Source organism: Ailuropoda melanoleuca, chromosome 3 (genome assembly GCF_002007445.2).
Source record: "Ailuropoda melanoleuca isolate Jingjing chromosome 3, ASM200744v2, whole genome shotgun sequence".
Taxonomy (NCBI): Eukaryota; Metazoa; Chordata; class Mammalia; order Carnivora; family Ursidae; genus Ailuropoda; species Ailuropoda melanoleuca.
In genome coordinates, this window is record NC_048220.1 from 107,020,189 (window position 1) to 107,046,984 (window position 26,796).

Here is a 26,796-nt window from a genome sequence, read left to right on the forward strand (position 1 = left end):
TTTTATTTTAATTTTTTAAAAAAGGTTTATGTATTTATTTGAGAGAGAGAGTGAGTGCTCACGTGCAAGTGTGCGAGCTCACTGGTAGGGGCAGGGCAGAGGGAGAGAAACTCAAGCAGACTCCCCCCAGAGCGTGAGCCCGATACGGGGCTCAATCCCGTGACCCATGAGATCAGGACCTGAGCTGAAATCACCAGTCAGACGTTTAACCAACTGAGCCACCCGGGCGCCCTGGATTTTCAACAAAGACTCCCTGAATTTCAAAGATGGTCTTTGCAGGAAGCCTCGACTGAAGAAAACATCCCAGTAGAGCAGTTTTGGCACTTACTTTCCCTGAAAATTTAGGAGCTCAATGGTCCAGGGCTGGTTTTTTAATGTAAAGTTGTTTGATTGTACTTACACTGTACAATGTAATTCCGAGCCCACATCTTCTAATGGTGTAAGTCCAGGTGTTGATTTTTTTTTTTTTCCGGGGACGCAGACAGATGGAAGTGTGTCGTTGGCAGGCGAGTTTTCCCATCTCCTTGTCACAGAAGCTGCAGTTCTTGCTGAGGTCAGGCTGTAGGGAGCTCAGTTCAGCTTCCCTGCTTCCCACGGACCAAAGTCCCATGTCCTGTCCCTGGATGGCATTACAGGGTGAGCCCCAGCTCTGAGAACCAGGGTCCCAGCAGAAAACCCCCCCAGGGCCTCTGGGCCATCTGCTGTCGTTTACCAACTTGGCTTTAGTTTCTCCTTTGTTTCTGGCTCTCAGGCATTTCCCTTTCTTTCTTTCAAGTCAAAGAATATATTAAAATATTTATCCTTATCACATTTTATCTCTGATTTGTCTGTGTGTGTGGGTGAGAGTATCCCCCTGTGGAGCACACCAGCCTGCCATAGTTCTAGAAGTCTTACCATTCTAACCCCATTTCCATGGTAGGAACGCCCTAATGTAATCTGTCAGTCTTCTTGGACTCTTTCTAAACACGTGGGACTCAGGACATTAGCAGATCAGCTGTGAGGCAATGGGCCACAGAGGCAGAAGATCACAGTTTCTGTCTCAGCTTTACACTTGCTGGCTGTGTCATTCTGACAAGCTACTGAATGAAATAGGAAATTCAGGAATGCTTTATAAAGTTCAAGGTTCTATAGAAAATTGAAATCATATAATAATTTCTTTTGATGTCAGATGAGTTTAGTTGTAGATTTCAACTAGATGCTGTTTTGAGGATGACTGCTCTCATGGTGTAGGAAGAATCTGGAAGTCAGGCCAGAGAGATGCGGGCTCAGTAAGTGTCCTGGGAAGAGTGCTGGGCCAGATATCAGGGCACAGCTTTAGTGCTGTTTCTGTTCTAATTAGTGGTGTGACCTTGCAATTTCTATTAGCTCCTGGTTTCCTCATCACTGGCTTTACCTGAGTTCTGAGAATAAAATGCAGGTGGCAGACCATGGTACTCCCATCCCCGCCCCTCCTTTTTTTTTTTTTTTTTACCACTTCCTAGCTACCAACCTTATTTTTCTGTGCCTCAGTTACATCCTTTGTAAAGGGGAGTAAGAATAGTACCTGCCTCATCGGGCGACTGTGCAGATTAAATGAGATAAGGGTGTCTAATTCATTATAGGCTCCCCCCACCCTTCCAAGTATTAGCTGTTACTACCTCTTGGGCTTCCGAGTTATTTTGTTTAAAAAATAGATTCTGAGTTTAGACACCACCCCCCTCCCCCCGAAAGAGATGTTAAAAATTCTGGATTGAACGTTTTCTGAGGCATGTCTACTTTTCACATTCTTTGATTCTATGACAAGTTTCTAGTAAGCAAATTAGTTTTAAAAGTGAGTTTATACAGTACAGTGAGTATAAGGATCTCTCTTATTTGCAGCCCCTGACCTTCCTTCTACCCCCTCCCATCCCCTCTCTGAATGCCACATAATGCTCTTGTTCTGTGCCATGGAATCAGGTGCCAACAACTGTGAAAAGCTCTTCTGACCATAGTCAAACTCTCTTCATCACTTCTCTAGATTGTGCTGCCTGTCCCTAGTGTTTTCTTGAAATAACCTGACAGAGAAACATCTTTTCACGGTCCCTTTTCAACCTTTACCTTTGGGGCAGCCAATTCGTATTTCTCTATTAAAAATGGGCACCAGCTGGTCTCAAAGAAAGGTAGGGGTCAAGAGAAGGGGCTTGATTTTCTTCAGGAGATAGAGTTTTCACAGGAGGGGTCATTCCATCCCCATGTTGGCCTGCTCAGCAGCCGTGTAGCTCGTTTCTTCACGAATGGGGGCCTCAGAGCTCTTCTGGGTAGCAGAGATACAGACATTACACAACAGTGAGATGAGGAGTCTGGCTGCAGCTGTGGCAAGCGGTTCAATGGCTTCTCTCTCTGTCCTTCACTGGATCCTGGGCTGGAGAGAGAATGGTTATGTCTGGAGACTTGTGCTCATCTGTACCCATGTCTTTTGTCTCAATGCAGGAACAAGAGCTCCGCCTTTTTCAGTGACGAGGAAAGATGCTCTCTGTGGGTCCTGGGAAGTGACAGGAAAGCTGAGTGTGCCAGCTTCCTCCACACGCTTGCTCATACCGACATAGCGTCTGTCTACCGGCTTAGTGAGTGTTTGCTCCTCGGACCCCTTTGGAAGCTCAGCTCAGTAAGAGCATGAAAGGCCAGCCCTATTGAGCCTTCCATTCTAATCTGGGAGAAGAAGACCTCCTGAACTGTGACTGAGGTCGCTTCTTCTAGGGCTGAAGGAGGTCTAGGTCCCTGATGATAAAGGCAGGACCATAGAATGTTACAGCTTCTAAGAAGTGATTTCTCCTCTCGTTTTACAAATTGGGAAACTGAGGCCCTGGTGAATTAGTGCTTTCCCGTTTTCTAGTCAGGACGGTCCCTACTCCTCCACACTGCCCCCAACACAAACTGATGCTGGACTGTGGCGGGGCGGGGGGGGGTAGGGGGAGCCGCGGGAGTGTTGGCTTTGACTGTGGGAGGGGCCTCAGTGCCGCCAGTTCTCATCAGCGTCCGAATGACTGATTGAGCGAATGAATGCCACTCCTTTCGCTCACTTTGGAAGGGCCCACTGCTCTGTGTCAGGAAGTACATTCACCTTGTGGTTTGAGGAAGGATTCGTGTTTCCCCCATCTCGTCAGCGTGGTGGCGTTGTGTCCACCCCCGTGGGGCCAGATTAGATGTGGCACAGTTCGTGGCAGAGAAGAGGGATTCTGCAGAAGGAGCTCTCGGGCCCGCTCCCTGGGGCAGAAGTGGGCCTCAGAGTCTCTCATCGTGCACAAGAGGCATTTGCGAGGAGCACCTAGCCACGAACTTTTTTGCCACGAACAGACCATACCACCCACCCACCAGGCTGAACCAGGAAGCTGAAGTTATGCGCACCGCCCGGGAGGGGGCGCTGAGGTCTGAAAATCCAGGACGACTTTAGGTGCTCCCTGGGCAGGGGCGGGCCACAGGCTTGGACCTACGGGGTCCACCAGCTGTTGATGCAATGGTGGGGAGAGCTCTACGGGCAGGTCCCAGGCAGCGCTTTGCCTCCTGTGTGAACACCGGGAGTGCCCCGCTGCTGGATGCAGGGCGGAGCCCGATGATGGTGCAGGGGCCTCGTGGCTCCACGGCAGCCAGCAGACGGGCGTCCAATTGGTGAATTCCAGCTCCCCCAAGGCCTCTGCCCTGGGGAAGGGGTGCTCTCTGCAATTGTTCCTCCCAGAGGGAGCATCTTCTTGTAACTCCTGCACCATTTGTGTTCTCGGTGGCCCTGCCTGGAGGGAGACTGGCACGTGCTCTCAGTGTCAGCGAGGGCCGGGACACCAGGGCAGCTCGCCAGAGCCCGGCTCCCTAGCTCTCCCACGTTAGGCGGAGGGGGGGGGGCTTCTACCTTTGCAGGTTACTGATCTCACGTAGCTACGACAACACTCACAGAGAGTAGTAGGCAGAGGCTTGACTCCGTGCGGGGCCGCTGGCCACAAAGTTCCCCGGAGAGCCCAGAGTGAGGGCACAGGGGGCTATTGCTTCTCTGCCAGGAAGAGGTAGCACCTTATTTCCAGCAACCCCTGTCCTGGGGCGCCATGAATCTGGCCTTCACCTCCACAGTTATACCCAAGAGGGTTCGGTTCTTTGCTGCCAAACCCAAGGTGTCTCCCTGGTTCTCACCTAGCCTTCTTCCACTTTTGTGACATTAGGAGGCTGTCCCAGAGGCACCTTGGTCTCTGTGTCTCCTCTTTTCTCTCACACTGTGCCATTCCAGTCCCCTTTGCTGCCTCCCACTTGCTGGGAAATGCTGATGTTTCTCTGGCTCCTTCGTAAACTCCCCTCCCCAGCTGCTTTGCCTTCTTGTCCGAAGGCTTCTCCTAGGACTTGGACCCATTCCTTGTGACCCGCTGTGGGTCCTGAGTCTGTATTTGCAAGTCTCGGCTTTTTTCTTTGGCTACAGATCTACTTCCTGCTCAGCCTAGAGCTCCCATGAGTCCCTCAGACACAGACTGTCTGAAGCTCTGCTCCAGACTGGCCCTTCTTCCACCTTATCCCACGAAGTCACTGCAGGGAACAAAACCAGGACCCTCAGATGCCTCTTCACTCTCTTTCCTTCATTAGTCACCTTTGGTCACCTAGTCCTGTGTCGCATTGTACAGTTGAGTCAGTGACAGTTGAGAGGATGGATATGCGCGAATGAAGGAAGGAAGAAAGAAGGACGTACGCACAGAAATGGGAGGCGATGCCACATGCTTTGTTCATGTCCCTGCTCTCAACTAGTGGGGAGGTTTGGGCCTTCAGATTCTGTCTTCCTCCCCGTCCCCACACCTCCTGGAAAAGAGCTCATGTTTCTAGCTTCTCCACTTTTCTTTTGTGGCTCTGGGTCTTATTTCTACCTCAGTTCCCAACCGTCAAGTGAGTGGCCCACACAACATTCTCTGCAGTCCGTGCAGCTCTTACACTGCTGACGAAGGAGAGAATTGTGCCCAGTTTCTCAGAGAAATTTAAGCACAAAGTGTGCTCAGGGACCATGGGTTTGGGGTGCCCCTGCAGGTATAGGCAATGGTGGCCCATTCTGACCTAACACCAGGTCTGTCCTTCATCTCTATCCAGGTGGGTTTGAATCCATCCAGAATCTTCCAAACGATCTAAGTGGTGAGTAGAACTCATGCTGAACCTGACCTCCAGTCCTTCAGAACAGCATCCTGTCCTCTTGCCGGGAGCTGGCCGCCACAGTGGCAGGTGCTCACGGTTGCTCAACTCTGCCTGTCCCTTACAGCGTCCAAGCCTGAAGGCTTCAAGGAGGCCAGGCCTGGCAGAGCCAGGGAGGAGCATCAGGCCGTGGGCTCCAGACAGTCCAGCAGCTCTGAGGACTCCAGCCTGGAGGAGGAGCTCCTCTCAGCCACCTCGGACAGCTATCACTTGCCAGAGCCCGATGACCTCGATGACCCGGAACTCCTCGTGGACTTAAACACTGGTCAGGAAGAGGAGGAGGCTGAGAACTTTGCCCCCATATTGGCTTTTCTGGATCACGAGGGTTACGCTGACCACTTTAAGAGCCTCTATGATTTCTCCTTCTCTTTCCTCACATCTTCCTTTTATAGCTTCTCTGAGGAGGATGAACTTGTGGCCTACCTGGAGGCCTCAAGGAAGTGGGCCAAGCGGAGCTGCAGGACCTGGGCCCACGCCAGGCTCTGCTTCCTCCTGGGCCGGCTGAGTGTCAGGAAGGTCAAACTCTCTCAGGCCAGGTTGTACTTTGAGGAGGCTAGGTACATCCTTGATGGGACATTTGAAGACCTATCCTTGGTGGCCGCTCTGTATATCAATCTGGCTGCCATCTACCTGAGGCAGAGGCTGAGGCATAAAGGCTCGTCTCTGCTGGAAAAAGCAGGGGCGCTGTTGGCCTGCCTGCCTGACCGTGAGTCTAGTACCAAGAACGAGCTCGATGTGGTGGCCTACGTACTACGCCAGAGCATTGTGGCAGGCAGCTGTCCCTTGGAGGCCAGGGCCTGCTTCCTGGCCATCCGATTGCTCCTGAGCCTAGGCCGGCATGAGGAGGTCCTGCCCTTCGCCGAGCGCCTGCAGGTCCTCTCCGGACACCCTCCTGACTTGGAGGCTACAGCAACCATCTTGAGTTTTCTGTACGATAAGAAATATCTCCCACACCTGGTAGTGGCCTCTGTCCAGGAACGTGGTACCCAGAGTGGCCAAGGGATGTCCCTTCCAATTTGGCAGGTCTACCTGGTTCTCCAGAACACCACCAAACTCCTTGGAGTCCCCTCTTCAAGCTGGGGTGAAGTTTCTGCCCTGGCCTGCCCAGCACTCAGGCGGGCGCTGGCTGCCTGTGAGGAACAGGTCAATTGGAGCGCCCAGAGGGCCCTGTGTCTCATCCTGTCCAAAGTGTACCTCCAACACAGGTCTCCTGACGGTGCCATCCACTACCTGAGCCAGGCCTTGGTGCTGGGGCAGCTGCTGAGTGAGCAGGAAGCCTTTGAGTCTTCTCTCTGCCTGGCGTGGGCGTATCTCTTAGCCAGCCAAGCAAAGAAGGCTTTGGACATCCTCGAGCCACTCCTATACTCCCAGAAGGATACAGAGAGTATCACCCAAAAGGGGGTGGTCCATAACCTCCTGGGACTTGCACTTCAAGGTGAAGGCCGGGTGAACAGGGCAGCCAAGAGCTATCTCCGGGCCTTGAACAGAGCTCAGGAAATGGGGAATGTGCGTAACCAGGCGGTGACTTTGGCCAATCTTGGCCACCTGACCCTTAAGTCCTGGGCTCAGCAGCCAGCCAAGGACTATCTCCTGCAGGCCGTCCGACTCTATTCTGAGCTCCAGACCAGCATGGAGACAGACATGGAATTGGTACAGGTCCTTCTCTGGTTGGCCCCGGTGCTGGTGCATGGACGCCAGCTGGCCAGCGGCCGCCTGTGTTATGAGATGGCATTGCTGTTTGGCTTAAGGCATCGACACCTAAAGAGTGAGTATGTCCTGTGCTACAGAAGCTTTGGAGCAAAGTATGAGAGCGTGTGTTGCCCTCGTCCTTTCTCAAGTGATCTCATTCATATTCCCGCTTTATGTTCAGGTCAGCTTCAGGTCACCAAATCCCTCTGCCATTTCTACAGCTCTGTATCCCCAAGCCCCAAGGCATGCATCACCTACCACGAGCACTGGCTGAGCCTGGCTCAGCAACTCAGGGACCGAGAGATGGAGGGGAGGCTGCTGGAGTCCCTCGGGCAGCTCTATCGGAACCTGAACACAGCCAGGTGAGTCAGGGCTTGGGGACGGGCCTAGAAACAGTGTATTTTCCTTCAAGAGGAATAGTATTCTTTCCCTCCAGATGTAAACTTCACAGGCTCGTAGTGTGTTTGTGGCATCATGGGAAGAAGCGTGGGCCCTGCAGCTGCCACACAGTGTCCTCTCTCACCTATTAGCTCTGTGACTTTGAGCAAGCTACTGAATTTCGCCCTACCTCAGCTTCCTCACCGAAGACAATAATGATGGCGTCTACACTATAGTATTCATGTGGGGAGGAAATGAGTCGACGCCCGTGGAACCCTTGGAACGGTGCCTGATCCATAGAGGGGGCTCGGTGATGTTGGCTGGGTTACAGTTACTTGTATGTCTGTGACAAGCCTCCCGTGACCCTGGCTGAGGGTCCCTAATTCCGAGAGCTGGCAGTTGTACCCGGGCTGGTCCCCTCAGGAGGCCTTGGTTACCTGAGCACGGGGGGCACTAGAGAAATGGCACAAAGTAAATTGATCCACTGGCAGGCAGGTAAAATTGCATCGTAAAGAAGTTTGATTTGGAACCTTCCCTTTAAAATGAAACCAGAAACAACAGAACTGTGTCGTGAAGAGACTTATGCAAGAATTGCAGCTGTGAGGGAAGTCAGAGGGTCAACCACAGAAGTGTTGACCTTTAGCTGAATTGCATTGACAGAATTGGGTAACAGCACCGTGAAAGATCCCTGTGTTGCGATCGGCTTTTCAGCCCTCTCTTCAAAAGGCTCCTTTGTACCAAAATATACCAAAACGTACCTGTTTTACCCCAAAGCTTCTTTTAACCCCTTGGTCTTTAAATTATTCCCACGTGAAGTATCCTGCCACGTCCCGCAGCCTTTCTCTTCTCTCCTCTGCTCCCTCGCTGGGTGGTATTTGCTTACCCCTCCTTAGTTCCGCTTCCCAACAGGCCTGTAATTGATTCCATTACATTCTGCAGGTTTGCGAGATGTCTGATGTCATCTTGCAACAGATTAGCATCGTGGCATTGTATTCATAATTATGAATGACTTCTAAAATAAAGCCAGGATCGTTGCTTGCATTGAGCAGAGAGAGGTGCTTGAGAAGCTAATTGAATGACAAGTGCTGCTTTTCTAGGCAACGTGGCAACCTTGAGCCCTCAGAAAACCAGATCACTAATAATCAGATAACAAATTCTTCTCTCTCTCTGTCTCCCTCGCCCTCATGCTTTCCTTCTCTTGCAAGAATCAGGTGTCGTCCAAACGTTTCTCTAGCTCTGCCTTCTGTTCTAGGAAGGGAGTTTCGGATCCTTGCGGCATGGGAGGGACAGGACGTGTGGCCCCAGAGCGACACTGCTTTCATTCCAGGACACTACGGATGTCCTTTTATGGGGGAGTGGGTTTTTGGCCGTCCTTATTCCATTGTTCTGGAAGTTGATACAGATAAGGACCTTCTAACCCTAATCTTCCATAAGTCTGATCTCTGAGATTCTGACTTGTATAACGGGAGGAAATAAACGTCCCCTGCTCCTGCTTTACCATCAAGGTGAGGGATATGAAGCAGTGGACTGAGAGGCGTCTCAGGTGTCAGAGGAAAGCCTGCAAACACAAGGAAGGTCATTATCCCTTTGCAGAAAGCTCGGTTCATCAAGGAGAACGTGCTATCATGCTACATGTATTTAGCATGTCTATATCACCCCCCTCCCCCCGCTGAGCGCCCAGCGGACCCAGGTAAACAGGTATTTGCACGCACCTGCAGGTGGTTACTGTAACTTTGCTCTAAGCTTCCCGGTAGCTGAGGGAAGAAGGGGAAAACCACAAGAGTTCTCTTTGTCTGATTAAAAACAACAACAACAACAACAACAACATAAACAAATATATCTGTTGGAGCAAATGTTTTTCTGGGACTGATTTCTAGGAGGTATTTATTAAGTGGGTCTTGATGTGTGGACAGATTTGTTCGACTAAACTCTCCCCACGAGATTTCCATTCTCATGGAGCTCAAAGGCAGGAAAGGCTCCTGGGCAAGATGGCAGGCAGCTGCAGGGGCGGGTGTGGAGGGAAAGAAGAGGACACTCTCAGCTGAGGGTTGGGGATCTGTCACAGGAGGCTTCATGAAGGCGGGAGCATTTGAGGAGGGCCTTCAGGGATGAGTAAGATTTTGGAAAGTGGAGGAGGGTAAGAGAATAAGCAGTTTGGGTCGAGGGACTGGCAGTAGCCATGGGAAGGTGTGGACACATTTGGAAGGCATTCTGTAAGTTTGAGGAAGGTGGGTGCTCAAATGGGTGTGGGGAGTAGAGGAGAGAGAGACCTCCAGACTGTGCCCTAGGAGGGGTGTGGGGGTGGGGAGCAATGGGCCTCTGCACTGGCACAGCGAGCAGCCATAGTGAAAATGGTGGTTGTAATGGTAACTGATGGCATTTAGTGAGCACGTGGTGTTTCCCAAGCACGTGTAATCTCAGGATAAATGCGTGTGGCACAAAGAGCTGTAGAAACAGAATGAAAGAAGCCAAGTAATTTGCGTGAAGCTCACAGTGGGGATCAATAGCCAGGCTGAGTCTAGCATAGGGGTCTGCCAACTTTTTGGTAAAAGGTCAGATAGTAAATGTTTTAGGTTCTGTGGCCCCGTGGTCTCTGTCACAAGTATACTGCAGGTGCAGCATGCAAACAGCCATCGACTATGTAAATGAATGAGTGTGGCTGTGTGCCACTGAGACTTTGTTTACAAAAACAGAAGGAAGGCTGTGCTGGTTCATGGGCCATAGTTCCACAACCCCTGGTCTAGAGTCCATATTCTTAACTACTCTGTAAGTCTTCTGCCTGTTCAGCCAGTACTTTTCACCCTCAATAAACCATAAGTGTGGATGGCGATAGTGTGAAACCTCTGGGAGTTGTATGGATGAGAAGGGCCTCTTTTTGCACCTGGTCTGACCCCTGCCTGCTCCAGAGCATCCAGACTGCTGACCCGCTTGGTCGCACTGGGAGCAGGTCCCTGCCTCCTCCATTTAAGAGGGTTTCACTACTCCACGCCACCTTGCCACTCATGTTAATTCTTCCTCTTTGGAAGATTTTCTCTAGGGTTTAGAGGTGGAGGATGGTAGGGGAGGGCAAGCAGATGATGAAAGCTGTGGCCCAGCCTTTGGGTTTTTGCCTTGGAACACTCTGCTGTCCCTTTGTCCAGTACCTTTAGAGTCTTGCTCTCTCTGCCTCCAGGGTGACCATGACAGGATTTGGTGTTTTCAATCTCTCAATGCACAGGGTCCTTGGGGATCTTATTTTCTGTCTTCAGGTGACACAATGCACACTGTACCTTGCTCTAGAGCTGAACCGGGTGGGATCCATGGGAATTTTAAGGCTCGATTGAATCCATGCAACAAATATTTACCGAGCATTTACGATAGCCCAAACACCTGACAGAGGGATATGGTCCCTGAGCTCACAATGTTTATAGACTAGTTCAAGAAATTGACAATGTTTATATACATATTCACCAAAGGTGTCCTGTAAATTGTGGTAAGTGCCATGAAGGTTGTACATACTATCTTTGAAAAGAAGAAATGCCTTGTATGCAATAGGCCCTCACAAAATAATAGTTTTTTGCATATGGACATAATAGTAGCCTAGAAGTCATTACTCCTGGCTTTTATTCTTATTCTCATGCTTCTTATTCCTGTGGAACATAAAAAGAAATGCCTCAGCATTTGGTGTTCAATATAACGAATGAGACCAATCGTTACTCTTTCTGTAATCCTGAACTAGGAAGGAGCTGCTTCCGCTCGCTGAGGTCACTAGGCAGGTACTTCACCACCCCACTTCTGCAGGGGAGGAAGTTTTGTTCGAGGTTTGAAGTCGCTTATGTTCTTCAAAACTTCTAGGTTGTTAGAGGGGTAAAAGAAACGGAAACCTTCCCATGTGCTGGTTTCTGAGCTCGAGACTGAGCACCGCTTGAGGGTGTGTGGGGGTCCTGGAGTCAGATTCTCAGGGTTACACTTTGGTATAAACAGCGTTTATTACCTGGTCCCTGTCACTTAGCTTGTCTGAGCCTTATTTTCCCCATTCATAGAATGGATGTAATAATGTTACTGCTTGCTTAGTGCTGTTGTGATGATTACAGGGGGTAATGCCTGCCACGTGCTCAACAAATGTCAGGGAACAATTACTCTCACGTATTACAAGACAAAACCACAGAGGGCTCCACATAAAACTATAGACATGAACAGTGCAAACTTGGACAAGATAAAAAGGCCCCCGTTAGGTTTCTTTATTTGCATAATGGGCTAAGATCCCTCGTGGCTTAGTGTTTCTGAGGTTTAAATGGGAGAATGTATACTGGAAATTCATATCCCAACACCTGGCATGGGGTCAGCCCCTGGGGAGTAGCAGTTCTTATTATGGCAACGGGACAGGACCAGTTATTGGAGGCTGGGCCAGAGGTCAGACGCTCATTCGTCAGGGCAGGGATCTGGAAAGCCCCGGTAGGGGAGGGAAAGAGGAAGTCTGGGACTGCAGGTGCATCAGAGTCCCTTGGCAGCAAGTTCATGGCTGAGGGCCAGGTGGGAAGGAAGGAATAAGGACTCAGCTGAAGACCAAACCTTAGAGGCAGGAAAAATGGGAAACCGAGGACTCAGGGTTGGAGAAAAAGAGAGATACCCTGACAGGGCATAAGTGGCCCAGGAGTGCATGACCCTTGGGATGAAGGCTGTCCCCCCGCAGGCTCCTCACTTCCTATGATTTGGGAGCTAACCATACCCAGAGCCTGCCCGCACGTGGGGCTGAAGGAACTGGGGTGTTGAGACAGGCCAGGCCAAGCCAGTAGCTCACCCGGGGGGTGACACAGCCCTGCCACTGGCATATACAAACGAATGGGGGTGGTGATTGCTGACATGACAAGACCAAGGAGGCTGGAAACCACCTCCCACGCTCAGACCTTCTTGCACATGGTTTTACTGGACATAATGGGTCAGGTGTACGTGCTGATGGGATGCAGGGGTCTCTGGAAAACCTTGCACACACAAGGAGTCTTGATGGTGCCGTGTGAGTAGCTAGGCCTCCGTAAGTCCTGCCTGCCCCTGTGGGGTGTTTCTTGGCAATACTGATCTCTCCTCCGCAGGCATAGTGAGCTGGGAGAGAAAGGGTCTAAGCAACAAAGTTCCTCTCCTCTGTAATTGGCTTCTTTGTAATAACCCTAATCTTGTTCCCTGGGGGTCTGGAGAAAAAACCATAGCCTAAGGGTCTCCCAGGACAGCAAATGGTAATAAAGAAAAACAGAGCAGGAAATAGGAGGATGAAATGTGTGAGTCTTGTCTTCATCAACTGTTCTGGTGGGAGTGGGGAGAGCAGCGCTTGAAAACTGTGCTCGAGATGGGGGGGGCGGTGTGAAGCGGGGGAGAGAAGGACAAGGCTTCTATGGTCAGAGAGGCCCGTGTTTATCCTAGCTCAACCAGGGAGGCTGGCGACCAGCCCAGCTTCAGGTGCAGCTTCTCAGCTCGCGGCACGGTCTCAGCAGCAAGTCTGACATTCTAATACTTGCGAGACGGTGGCCTGTGCCCATCCTGGATGTCATATCAGGAGCTGAGCAGCGGGGAAAACCTGAGTTCTTTCTTCTCAAGATTCCCAAGGGCCAAATGCCTGGCACTTTCTCTAGAAGGCCGATAGCTGCCTCATTGCCAAGATGAATCAGGGCGTCATGAGTGGAAGGCGGTGCTTGTTTCCATCACTGTGCACAAGGGGTCTGGGGCTGAGTTGCCCATAATGAGGTGTGATGAGGACCTTCTAATTGCCCATACACTCGGTTGATGATGATCAGTGTTTCTAGAAGGATCTGTATAGTTTGGAATAGTGGTTCTCGGGCTTTGGTGTGTGTGAACAATAACCTTGGTGCATTAGAAATCCAGATTCAGGGCTTGCATCTATAATGATTTGGACTTAGTGAGTCTGAGATAGCTCTAGGAGTCTGTGTTTTTAATAAACTCCCAGATAATGCTGCTGCAGGAGTGCCACGAGTCTCAGAGGAAGGTAGGCACTGTGGGATGAGTTCGGGCTGGGACTCAAGAGAAGGGAGTTCTGGCCCCGGATCTTCCCCTGATGTGTTGTGCAACCTTGTACAAACTACTCCCACTCCTGGGCCTGTTTCCTCTATAACATAAGGGGTTGGGTTGGATCTGCAAGTCTCAACCCACGTTTGCAGTCAAGTTGCTACTGAGCTTTGATTAAATGCTCCCAGAGTGTCCCAGGCTACGTGGTGTGTCAACACGTTGGGGTCACTTTGCCTGTGTATGTGTGTTTAAAAAGCTTCTGGGTGATTCTAATTGCTGCTGGAACACAGAACTACTAGATAATGCCCGGTGTTCCTTCTTGTTCTAGAATTCTGAATCTGTGCCACACTACATTACCAATGCCTCATTTCTTCATTAATCCCTGTCACGGGGGAAGAGTTTTCTACATAAGACAATTTTCCAGATAATTTGAGCCCTCCATTAAGCAACAACCTTTTAAAACTTTTGCCCGTCTTTGATTTTTCTTCTTAAACAAAACAGCATCTTTTTGATGATTTAAAGTCACCACCACAGTCATTCATTCGTGCATTTATTCAATAACTATGCATTTGGCATCCCCTGTGTGTTAAGTGCTTATGGGGAAAAAATGTCATAATGATGAGGGAGTAGAAAGCTGGTTGAAGACAAAGCATAAGCTGACACCCTGGACCTCCCCCAGACCCCACTCCTGGGTGGGACCTGTGTGACATTCTTCCAAGAAGCCCCCAACCATCTTAATGTTAATGCCTTGCTAGAGGGAAAAACAACCTTAACTTGGCAATGGCAAGGCCTCTGGTATCCTGTGAGTCTTCTTTAACATGTGAAAGTACTCTCTCAACCTCCCTGTTTCCTTACCTCCCCCAACCCCATGGTATATAATCAGCCACCCCTCACAACCCAGGGCAGCAGCTCTTTCTGCCCACGGGTCCCTTCCCCGTGCTTTAATCAACCACCATTTTGTACCAAAGACGTCTCAAGAATTTTTTCTTGGTTGTCGGCTCCGGACTCCACCCCACTGAACCTCACCTATATTCCAAAACCCCATTAATAGTGCAGTCGAAAGATGGATGGGCCAAGGGCCATAATAATGACAGTGACCTCTAATGTGAGCCTTCATCATTGTTATTTACTCTGTGGGGGACACTGTTCTGGGCACTCCAATTTCTCCATCTCATTTAATTCTTTCAACAACCCTCTGGGGCAGATACAATGATACCCCCATTCTACAGATGGGGAAACTAAGGCACAGAAAGGTTTTATACGTGCTCAAGTTCGCCCAGATGTTTGAGGCAGAGCCAGGATTCAAATCAGGCCCCAACATCTCTGTGTGACCAGGGTCAATGTCACTCTCTCCCAGAGCCTCAATTTTATCTGGTGCTGAGTGAGTCCAAGGCCCCTTGGAGGGGTCCCTTGACTCATACCTAACTGGTGTGTGTCTGTCCCCCCAGGTCTCTCAGGAAGTCTCTCGCCTGCATCAAGGAGAGCCTGCGTATCTTCATTGACCTTGGGGAGAAAGACAAGGCTGCTGAGGCCTGGCTCGGAGCTGGGCGGCTTCACTACCTCATGCAGGAAGATGAGCTGGTGGAGCTCTACCTGCAGGTAAGCCTCCCGCGGAGCTCCTCTGCCTCCTCGACCGCCGGGGCAGACAGCTGTAGCTAGAGTGGTGACATCCGTGCTGGGCCCATGGAGGGAGGGTCGACCCTGGGATGTTCCCCAGGCACAAGATGGAACCCAGGGTGGGTCTGGTGACCAGCAGTCCCTGAGTCCCAGGTACACGTGGTAGGAGACTCGCTCATCTGTCATGTCAAGGAGATCTGGTTTTGCTAAGCTAACCATGCACCTTGACTTTGGGTCTCGCTGCAATGTGAGGCAAGGTTGATGTGTGCAGGACGTCAACATTATTGTCCTCTTCTAGGCTTTTTGCTTGTGTCCCTTTAATACTCGAGATATGGTAGAGTGTAGTGATTAAAGGCCTGGGCTTTGGAGAGAGACAGGCCTAGAATCCAATCACAGGGTCATTGATTACGGACTGCGTGACCTTGGGCTTGCTGCATCAGCTGCTTCTGCTGTCATGGGGCCTCAGTGTCGTCACAGGTAAACCCAGTCTCTTGGGGTAAGGGATAAGTGTGTCACTTGCATAGTAAATGCATATGCAAACAAGCATTTACTAAATGCTTAGGACTTAGTAAATTCTTAATGAATGGTATTTTATTATTATTATTATTATTAAAAATCTATTATTATTAAAAATCCCTTGGATTTTTTCTTTTTAATCATCATTTCTGTTATCGGCACAATGCTGACATTATGATGGTATATATCATTTGTTCCCTTGAAAATATGCCAGTTATTTTTTCCTCCTTCCCATTCCTTATTTTCTCCCTTATTATTCCCCTTATTACTTAAACTCACACAAACCTACTTCCCCTGAGGCCTCATTAGGGCTGTGTGACATTGAGTGCGTGCTCACCAGGCTCGGGAGACTTTGCAAGCATGTCACATACCTGCTGTGGTTGAACCCTCTTCTAAATGCAGTGGGGGTTTCTGCTCAAACTCCCATTTTTTGGATGTGGCTCCATGGGCCTGAGTAACCTACACTAGGTGATATGGGCACACGGACGGTGTGACACAATGCCTTCGTTCTCAGCCTCTCCGCTCTTCGTGGGATGTTAGAGCTGGAAGGGCTTTCAGAGAGCGGATACCTAGGTCTGGCCTTTCGCTCTGCAGGAGGCGAGGCCCAGGGGGAGCCGTGGGCTTGGGCACTGCATGCCCGCAGAACCTCCGGAGGGCAGGAACCCGGCTCCCCCCTGCATCTCTGTGCAGCCGGGCAATTACAGTTACGGCGGGGTCCTGCCCCAGAGACTCACCGGCCAGGCCTGGTCCCAAGCCCACACAACCCCAGACCGCTACTTGCTGTTCTGCAGGGCCATTCCCAGCCTCGGGCTCTCTGAGGTCCCGTAGCGGTGCTACAGATGCTGGGGGGCCCTTCCTCCTCTTCGGCTTCCTCTCCGCGTTCTGTTGAGATGCGATATGGAAGCTCGTGCGAGAGATCAAGAGGTCCTGGGTGCCAGGAGAAGGGTATGGGGCTGGAAGGCACGAGCATTTCTTTGGCACCAACTATTATATAAACGCAGAGTTTCCTTCTCCTTTCTGAGCCTCAGTTTCTCCAGCTTCGAAGTGCCAGTGTTGGTTGAGATCACTGTTTTCCAAACTGCAGTCATTTATGGATGAAGTTCATGGTTTTGCCACGTTCGTGTATCTTCTGTCCGTTACTATTTTCTTTGACTCAACTTCAAATCAACTTAGTTTTTTATACTTAATAACACTATTTGAAATCACAGGGGTGGATGTATTATTAATCTTTTTCTCTAAAACACATTAAAATAAGTACTGAACTATTAAAACATAAGATGTTTGTCTATGTGCTGCGCAAAATCGTCTCTAGGGCTACCGAAGTAATCTCTCGGACCATGATGGGGAAATGCCCGACTAGGGAGTCGCGAAGGCTTCCTACAGGCCCTGTGAGTGTGGAGGACAATTCCGCGTTCAGAGGATGTGAGCAGAGGGTTAAACCAGGTCGTTAGGTTCTCACTCCTGCCGCTCCTGTGGCTATTTGGAAGGCCTCTCTGCCTTCCACACCTGTCTCTGTCCCATCCAGGCAGCCATCCAGAAAGCCCTGAAGTCTGAGGAGCCCTCTCTGGCTCTCAAACTCTATGAAGAAGCAGGTGACGTGTTCTTCAACGGGACCCGCCACAGACACCGCGCGGTGGAGTATTACCGAGTAAGTCCTGGGCAGCGCTGTGCGCCCGGCTGGGCCCTGGCACAAACGTGGGCAGGGCCACGTGGCCTGGGGGCCCCTTCCCCTTTCATGCTGATATTCGTTTTTCTTTCCTTCCTCAGCCAGTGCCCATGGGCTCTCCCTTTTTTCAATCAACAGGCTCTCAAAGAAGGGGTTGATAACCTCTCTCATTCCGAGGCTTGATACGTTATTCTTTCTGGGAAAACACACCAAAATAATTACACCTCTTGAGTGCATGGTACTTTACCGTTTCTAGCCTATGCTGTGTTTACCAGAATGTTCCCGTGTACCACCGGTGGCATGGTGGGAGATGATGGGGTCCCCGGATGAACACTTCGGTTTTACTATGTTTTTATCAAGTGTGCATTCAAATATATTTTAGAAATTAAAAATGTGTAACACCAGCTCATCAAACCCATGACTTCCCAGATATTATTGCAAAGGATGAGGCAAAGTAACAAAAGAGAGTTGATTTAAGAATAATAGTAAGTAAATAATTGTGCAGATGTTAAGTAGATATGTCAAAATCATAATTTTTCATCACTGAATGGAGGTTGGAAACCTCATTATCTTACTTGACCCTAAAATTTTGTTTCTTCATTCATTTGCTTGTTCAGCTCTGTATCAGTCATCAGACATTTAGCAAGCACCCAGCACGTACCAGGCACTGAGCTGGGGGTGGGGGGAGCAAGAAGCATGTCCCTGACGATTGAGCTACTCATTGTCATACGCACTTTATAGATGAGAAAATTAAGTCTAGGGAGATGAAATGAACCTGCCTAAAATTCTATCATGATAGAAAGAATAGAAATGACCATTTGTTGGGCGCTCTTTGGCACCATGGGCATACCCCACAGATGGCGCTGTGGGTGCTAACGGATCCTGTGGCTGGGAGGGGAATGCATTCCTATGTGGCTCGAGAAATGTCACCTGCCTTTTCCTCATCTCCGTTTTTCCAGTCTTAGGAGGTCTGATGATCTTTAGTTCTCCTACCTCTAAAATCTTGGCAGACCAACCAAGAGCAAGGACGAGGAGAGCGAGCTGTGAAATGCCATGCATGGAAACACGGCCATCCCCCCAACCCCTACCAGCAGAATGCGAGCCTCCTAGAGTACAGTCTGTACCCAGCATTCTTAGCTGAACCAAGCTTCCATGTGCTTCTGTTGTCAGGCTGGGGCTGTTCCTTTAGCGAGGAGGATGAAGGCCATGAGAACGGAGCTCCGGGTTTTCAACAAGCTGACGGAGCTGCAGATCAGCCTGGAAGGCTATGAGAAGGCTTTGGAGTTTGCCACCCTGGCGGCCAGACTCAGCATGGTCATAGGTAGGTGGTCCTGATGGTTGGCCATATTGAATGGGGGGCTAACTGCTCTTCTAAGTGGGGGGGGGGAAACAACAAAGCAGTAACAGAGAGGCTCTGGAGTTAGACTGTGTGGGTTCAAATCCCAGGTCCAACTGAGATCTTAGTTATAAGCAAGCAGCTTACTGTCTATAAGCCAGAAGTGTGTCATTGGCAAATGGGGATTAAAAACAGCCCCCACCTCATGCAGTTGTTCTGAAGACCAGTGCTGATCCGTGCAGAACCCGCAGCCCAGCGCTCGGCACGCCAGTCCTTGCTGAGTGTTACCTGCACCGCACGGATTATCATGCCCCTGTTGGTATTGTGCCCCAGTGCAAGGGAAATGGTATTTCATCCAGCGGCCTCTGCCCTAAATTTTTAATGGGTTGATTGTTAGTCAAAAGCACATTTTCCATGTGGAATCGAAAAGTAAATGAAGATCAAATTCCCATGAACTTAACTCACTGTGTAGCTGAAAAAGCGGGCAATGACCACAGAAGCTAGCGGGAAACAATGTGTGCCATTAAAACCGGAAAAAGGCAGAATTAAAAAAAAAAAGATTAAAAAAAAACACCCTCCTTTTGAATGTTGGTCTTGAGGAAAAGCAGGTTTGATTAGAGAAGGCTTGATTCGATGTAGGGGCAAATGGAGTCTTCTGAGAGGATTCTAGAAGGGACTTCTGGGCATTCTCAAGGGCCTGAGATGTGGATGGCACTGGACTTTATTGTGTCTAATTGCACTTCAGAGCTCTCTCTATCCTTTTCCTACTTTTTTCTTTACTGCAGAAAATCTTATCTGAGTGACAGTCTGCTATCTCAGGAAAGGCTCTGAGCACTCCTTATCCTTCCCTGGACAGAAGCTGAAAGGAGGCTATATCCACCCTTTTATGCACTTGCCCAGTGACTGGATTTTTCCATATCAGAGAATTTTCTCTCCCTTGGATTTTTTTCTTTTATTTTTGGCTTTTGTCTCTTTGAAGCTTACAAGCGATGTTTTTTAGATTGCATCAAACAGCCACCTTGCAAATATTCCAAAAATACAATGGGAAGCCTTTGTTCTCTTTAAAAGGCCACTTTGTATTAAAGGAGTTGGTTATTAAAACAACAGACCCACCAAAAACCAAAACAACAAATCATGGACCCATTAGAAACCAAGGTTCTAAAGCATGAGCTAAAAGCGAGGGGGGTTCTCTGTAGTCATCTGAGACCTCGAGCTGGTGAAGGAGCCAGAGGGTGACTGCTACTGGGGGCAGCCCCAGGGGAGCTCTCTGAAGAGGGAGCCTTTCATGTGGAGAGGACGTTTGTACTACAGAGTTATTCATTACAAAGAATCCTTAGCTACCCCATCAAGCTAGTCTTGTCACCATGTCTCATTACAGGGATTTGGGAATAATTATTTCCCAGAATCGTGAGTGACAGAGACATCTGTAATAAAGAGAAAAGTTTTTTTCAGGAAATCGTCCTAGGAAATCTTGAGGAACACACAGGCTCTAATCTAAGCAGTCAGTCCCAGAACCTGGCGTTTTCTTTTGCATCACTTACCACAGGTGTCCTTTGGCCTTTGTGTGTGAGATTGTTTAAGGAAAGTCTGTGTCCCAGGAGACAATGAACCTCGCACGAGGGCAGGGACCCCTTCTGCTTTGCTCCCTGCATCCCAAGCACAGTCCCAATCCCTAGAAGACCCTCAAAAAATAGCAGAGAACGGGTGAGTGATCAGATGCCGCGAGGCGGTGGGTGCGAGACCTCTCCCTCAGTCTTCCAATTCCTAGGAGATCCGAAGCAGGAGCTGGTGGCCTTCCACCGTCTGGCTACAGTCTACTATTCCCTACGCATGTACGAGATGGCTGAGGACTGCTACCTGAAGACTCTGTCCCTCTGTCCCCCCTGGCTGCAGAGCCCTAAGGAGGCCCTGTACTACTCGAAGGTGTACTATCGCCTGGGCCGCCTCGCCTTCTGCCAGCTGAAGGTAAGAGCCGGGCTTACGAGGCTGCGTGAGAGCTGCGTCCCCACCCCATTCTTCCCTAACCCTCATCCTTCAGGGTACAGGTGAGTGGCCCGAGATGGGGAGCTACATCTCAAAGGGTGGGGAGTGCCTTCTCTGGGGACACGATGGCTCTTTTCACTTAGCCCCGTGGGAGACCTCAAAGATGCCCCTGTCTGCTGGGGAGAGGGATCCTAGCTCTCCTTTCTCCTCGCCCCGCTGTGATTTCCGCAGCCACTTGATCTATCAGGTACTATGGGGATGCTGCCCAGTGCCCCTGAGTTCCTCGGGGGCCTATAGAAATATGGGAGACGCAAAACAAAAGAACTGTAAGCTCCAACATTAAAATCAAATTAATCCTTAACTGTGCGTCTTCAAAATATTATAGGTTAACTAGTCAGTTGTGACGTACTTCTTCAAAGTTACATAGAACTCTGGGAGAAATCTGGGTCTGTGCGAGCATGTTTGAGAGAGCGAGGCGGGGCCTACGAATGCAGGCACGGCTCTGTCCTAACGAGGCCTTAGCCCTGACCCTCCTGTTGGCTCTGTGGGAGTCAAATTCAGAGCTTCTAATTTTGCCAGCCACTTCTAGAACTGTGCTGGTGGTCTGAAAGTCTCTGCTACAATTCGGGCCCTCAAACTCTGTCCCCGGCATTGGCTTCCCCTTTCCAGAGGTCCCTGTCTGCACCAGCCCGGCCCTTAATCTCTGAATATCCTTCTGAGTCACGCCTGTGTTTGGCCCCCAGGGGAACCTCAGGGCAACTCTGTTGTCCTTTTCTTATTTGCCAGACGTTGTTTCTGGCCTGAATTAATTATTGACTTATGAGGGTTAATGGAAACCAGACATGCCTTTTTGAGTCTCACCCAAAGAAGCATCTGTTCCTCATTCCTACCATGTGGGGAGGGACGACGTGGTAGTGAAGGACTCCCCAGCCATCTTTCCTCTGTCCCCTCGCTCCCCAGAAGTAGTTCAGGGACAAAGGGAGTATGACTGGATTGACTCAACCAGGGGACCTAGGGAGTGCCAGGTGGAAGAATTCAACTCAAATTAGCTTAAGCAAAAAAGGCAATTTATTGGCTCAAGTAACTGGGAAGTTCAAGTGTAAATTCGGGAGTTTTAGGTAGCTCTGGATGCCCGTACTCAAATGTCATCACGGATTTCCTCACCTTTTCCTGTTTCTCTTCGCTCTGTATGTTTCTACTTCTCTCTGTTTCTTGGTGTCCTTTGCGTCCAGCTCTTGGCAGGCTCAAGCCCATGGTTAAAAGGTGAGGGACCATTTGCTCTGTGAGGTTACACTGAGAGGTCCCAGGGAGGGACCGGGCCAGGCCGGCCCGAGTAGTTTAGGGATCCCTGAAGCACTGGGCCCGGGATGCCGCCGCTTCATGACTGGCTGAGCCCGGGTGAGGTGACACCACCCCGGTGCCTGAGGTAGAGGGCCACTGCTGGGAGCGACATCACCGGTCCGGGTCCACAGTAAAGTGGGGCAGGAGCTCCCCTAGGAGCCAGGAGGAGGGGGCGGGAAAGTGTGTGGGGCCCACCAAAGCTCTGAGCTCCAGGCACTGCCTCTTGGCCTCTCCCAGAAACGTTTGCTCACTGCTGTCTCTTCTCTGCCGCTTGCCATGGGGTTAGGATGCTCACGACGCCACCGAGTACTTCCGGCTGGCCCTGGCAGCGGCGGTCCTGCTGGGTGACGAGGCGCTGCAGGACAGCATCAGGAGCAGGCTGGACAACATCCGCCGGAGCCCCCTGTGGCACAGCAGCCCCTCCGGCCGCTCCTCAGAGAGGGCGCGGTGGCTGAGCCGAGGGGGGCTGGCCCTCTGAGGACAGCCGTCCGGTATCTGACCGGTGGCCGTGGCCAGAGCTGCCTCCCTGCCCCGGGCTCCCCACACTGACCTGGAGGGTCTGTGTCATCCCCTGGCCCAGCCCCTCATCTTCGCAGGGGACAGCCCGGAGGGAGAGGGGCTCATTCCAAGTGGGCCACACAAGGAGTGGAGGATAGAGCAGGGATGGCAAGTCCCGGCTTTGTGTCTAGAGCGTTTCCAGTGGGCTTTAGACCCCACGTACAGCCTCTGAAACGCACTTTGTCAACACGCGTGTCTCCTGGAGCAAATGAGAAAGCTTGCCCCTGGGGGGAGCCGCTCTCCTGCCCACAGAGAGGAAATCAGGCACTGCCCTGGGGAGACTGGAAGCCGGCGGCCTTTGTTCCCCTCACTGCCTTCTCAGGGAAAGCCCCCCCACCGTGCCAGCAGAGAAACTGGTAGTTTCTGGCTTCTCTTCCTTCCGCCAAAGAAGGTGCCGCTCCTCCTGCTCGTGGGGACTGGCCGGTGGGCATTCACCGTGCTCTTAGCTCGAAAGATGGCCGGCTCAACGCACAGGGCCTGGGGCTTGATGCAGATTCACCTCTCCATCCTCCCTGAGGCTCTGCTCCTCCATAACCTTCTGGAAACTCCGGGAGGCTCCCCAAGGGCTAAGGCTGAAACATTGAACGCTAAGAAAATTCTGACGTAAATTACATGTAAAAGGTGTATATTATTAAATATCGCTTATCTCATTTATGCACGTTTGTCTCCTTTATAATGGGGAAAGATGAGATGGGGGCGGCTTGAAGGTTGCGTCAAATACCGAGGTGCCGTATGGATTTCAGGGCAGCTCCTCAACAAAGCATCTTTCTGAGTCATCTGTCACTGCTTAACACACGTGGTGGCTTGAAACACCCTTTATCTCACGCTTTCTGTGGGAAGGCAGGAACCCGAGCATGGCTGAGCTGGTCATCTGGCTCAGGGCAGCTCACGAGGCTATAGTCAAGGTGTCAGTTGCGGTCTTCTCAAGCTTAGCTAGGGGAAGGCTGTGCTTCCAAACTCACACCCACGGCTGTTGGCAGGAGTCAGTTCTTTGTTTGCTGTTGGCCAGAGGCTGCCCCCGGATCCCCGCCATGTAGGCCTCTCCACAGGGCCGCTCACAACATGGCAGCCGGCTTCCTCAGAGAGCAAGTGAGTGAGAGAGAGCCGAGTGAGAGAACAGAGTCTTGGCATGACCTCATCTCAGAAGTGACATACAATTAGTTTTACCTATTCTACTCTTCGTAAGGGAGTCGCTAGGCCCAGCCCACAGGAGGCGGGAGGGGTGCACCAAGTGTGTGAAGACCAGGAGGCAGGGAATCACTGGGGGCCTTTCAGAAGCTGCCTACCTCAGTATCCGAGCGCTTTGGTAATGGAATCAAGAATTCCCTAAGGCAGTGAGCTCCAAGTACAGGTCCGTTGACTGGACCAGCAGCATCAGCCTTGCCTGTGAGATTGTTTGAAATGCAAATTCTGGAACCCACCTAAGACCTCTGAATCAGAATCTCTGGAGCCCTAGCTTTTGCCTTGCTCTCCAGATGATTCGAGTGCACACTAGAGCAGTGGAAACACTGCTTTGGAGCCATGGTTCTCAGACAATGTGCCAAAGAATCTCCTGGGAATGCTGAAAATGAACTTTCTGGTTCCTACTCCAGTAATTCTGATTCAGTAGGTCGCATTTTAAAATGAGCAACTCAGGTGATCCTGATGCGGGGGTGGGGGGTTCACCCTTGTTCTGAAATGTGGGAACATACAAGAAGATCTAGCCGTGGGGCTGGCCGCCTGATGCCCAGCAGCTGAGATTTTATTGTCAGACCCTCTGCCCTTAATCTCTAGCTTCTTGGGCCCACCAGACGGTTGGTAGCGTGTGCTGGGATTGGGGTGGTGAGCTAAGTCAACGTGGCATCTTCCAGTCATCAAGGTCATCAACACGCCAGTACATCTTATCTTCTTTCAGGAGTTTGGTTGGTTGCCAAAACGCTCTCTGTTCTAGAATATTCTTCTCCAGGAAGGAAATGAAGTGACCTAATCCATTACCATGTAAAAGAGATGTGATTTTGTTCCCACCACAAACCATAAAATCCCTGAGCAGGGAGGGGTGTTGTGGATGGGTCTAGCCTCCCAGGCAGCATCCTTTCAACAACATTCCTGGGAGACAGACAGGGGCACATGCGTTCCAGAACAGTTACGCATCTTATTTTGAAGAGAGCTTGTTTGGCCCTGGAACCCATGCCATGAACCATTCCCCATTTGTCTCAGGTTACAGCCCCTCTCTCTTTTCCCACTGACCTGTTACTCTCCTCTGGCCAGATGCCAGTTTCAGCTCCTCTGAAAGTGTGCTTCCCACAATGCACCAGGCTTCGGGACTGGCTTGTGGGGAGAGTACAGAGTGACGTTACTGTACTTAATGTAATTTAGTGTTGTAGTTCAACGTTGCATTAAGATTTTTCTTCTCTCCAGCAGTCACATCTTTCCTCTGGCTCACATTCAGCTTATGATCAATTGAAGCCTCTTCCCGCATAAGCTTCTGTTTCTCTAGATTTTTCTTAATTGCTACAAATCTATATATGTAAAATAAATAAATAAATATATATATATCCTATATTTATTTTTAAGTGAAGGGCATTATATCTACCCATTTTATGTTTCATTGGGAATTTTGGCTAAAATTTTCTGATTCTACACACTTTGGTTCATCTGTAAACCTGGTACATTTGCCTCTACCCGGATCGGTTACAAAAATGTTCAACATATTTACAAAGATGAGGGTAGGATTCATTTTTAAATGAGAAAAGCATTGCACTGTATCATTGCAATTACTACATCCTATATGAAGTCGCTCTGCTAAAATAGTCTTTAAAAGTGTTTAAGAATCCCATTTAGAAAATATGGTTAACTATTCCCCTTGAAATCATGTTGATGCTTCCCGCCACCCCAATCCACAGAGCGTGGAGTGGTGATTGGATCTGGTCTGCATTTAAGCAGGTTCATATATATATATATATATATATAATATGTACATTAGCCAAAGGTGAATGAATTAGTTACCCTCTTAATCCTAATCCTCCCCTAAAAGTTGTGAGGGCCACCCTGGCTCCTGGCTGCTTGGACCTCACCTGAATAAAGAACAAGAAGGGAATTATACTGTTGTGGAAACCCCCATAATGTGTTTTCTCAGCTTTCAGGTGCATTTCTTTCCTACCCAACAGTGTTAGCTCTCTGAAATCCAATATTGCTTTGATCCTTTTCTTATTTGCTTCTTGGTTATTTTAAGATGTCTTCAAATTGTGTCTCTGTGTGCATGTGCGTGTCTGTGTGTGGGTGTTTGCTTGTGCTTTGGAAGTAACACGTAACTCTTCTGACTGAAGTTTACCTGGGGAAGGGAGTATATAGGGGTGGAAAGTGTCAGAATTAGGGGGAGAAACAGATCACCAGGTTAGGTGAGACCTGTATTTTGGTCTTGAATTTGACACTAAATTGCATTGGGCAAGTCGTTGAGCCTCTATACCTGTCAGGTCTCTGATCTGTGATATAAAAAGAATAATCACCGCTGGGTTCCTTCTCAGCAATGTTGTTTCCATACCATACGCGAGCAGGAAAAGAGATTTGTATCTGGGAGATGAAATCATATATTTTTATGACCCCATTTTATTCTCTTTTTTCATAAGTGAGTAAACTGAGAAATAGAAAAGCAATTTTTCCCCCAGGTGCTGAGGATGTTAGTGGCAAAGACAGCTGTACCCTGGATCTCATGACCCAAGGACTTCGTGGCACTAATGACAGTGCTTCTCTTCCTCAGGGTGACCTTCAGGCAGGGATACATGTGTGTGTCCATGTGTGTATGCTTATGTGCACATGTGTGATGTATGTGCACATGTGTGCACGTGCGTACGTGTGTGCTATGTGTGCATATGTGTACATGCGTGTGCATGTGTGTATGCATGTGTGCTGTATGTGTGTTTGCGTGTGCATGTGCCTGTGTGTGCTGTGTGTATGTATGTGTGTGCATGTGTGCTGTATGTGCATGAGTGTGTACGTGTGTGTGCATGTGTGTGTATGTGTGTGTATAGGCACTTGGGCAGTTTTCACTATATGTGCCATCTGAGCAACCATTTATCAAACTTTTTCTAAATTGATTTGTTTTCTTTACTCATATAAATTAATTTTCTAAAGGATGACTGGTCTGTGTAGAAGGAAAACACAAGTTTTGCTTTCCAGAAATAGAATTTCGTAAATGAAAACAAATACGGTGAAAACAAAACAATGCACGACATTCAAGCTAGGTCCTGTTGCCCACGGCAAGTGCCTGGCCTCGGATCAAATGCTTGATCTGGCATTCTCTGACAAGAAAAAGATGAGCAAGTGGCAGGGAACATTGCAGACAGACTAACACAGTTCTCTCCGAGTAATCAAAGACATGGAGAAAGCAGTGCAGAGGACTGAAATCCTCACAATGACAGTCAGCGCTATTCAGTGCCATGCCGGACACGCACTTACCCCTTCAGGGAAGTGGGGGCTCAGTGTTGTAAGATGGAAGGGGAAAATATGAATGTGATCTAGGACGGGATGTTCTGTGGTGGGAGTTAGTTACAGGGTGTTATGGGAACTCAGGGGA

General features: G+C 49.8%; 1 protein-coding gene across 1 annotated transcript in view; it reads left to right on the forward strand.

Annotated features, from left to right (window-relative positions):
• SH3TC2 (SH3 domain and tetratricopeptide repeats 2) overlaps window positions 1-22,841 on the forward strand; it is a 57,559-nt gene extending 34,718 nt beyond the window's left edge. Inside the window, exons 9-17 of the mRNA XM_011223562.2 lie at window positions 2,449-2,582; window positions 5,068-5,109; window positions 5,234-6,931; window positions 7,037-7,217; window positions 14,676-14,826; window positions 16,886-17,008; window positions 18,197-18,347; window positions 20,131-20,327; window positions 21,973-22,841. Of these exons, the coding sequence (XP_011221864.1) occupies window positions 2,449-2,582; window positions 5,068-5,109; window positions 5,234-6,931; window positions 7,037-7,217; window positions 14,676-14,826; window positions 16,886-17,008; window positions 18,197-18,347; window positions 20,131-20,327; window positions 21,973-22,164 (2,869 nt within the window). The 3' untranslated portion in view covers window positions 22,165-22,841. The remainder of the gene's footprint in view (window positions 1-2,448; window positions 2,583-5,067; window positions 5,110-5,233; window positions 6,932-7,036; window positions 7,218-14,675; window positions 14,827-16,885; window positions 17,009-18,196; window positions 18,348-20,130; window positions 20,328-21,972) is intronic.
• Window positions 22,842-26,796: the final 3,955 nt, after the last annotated feature.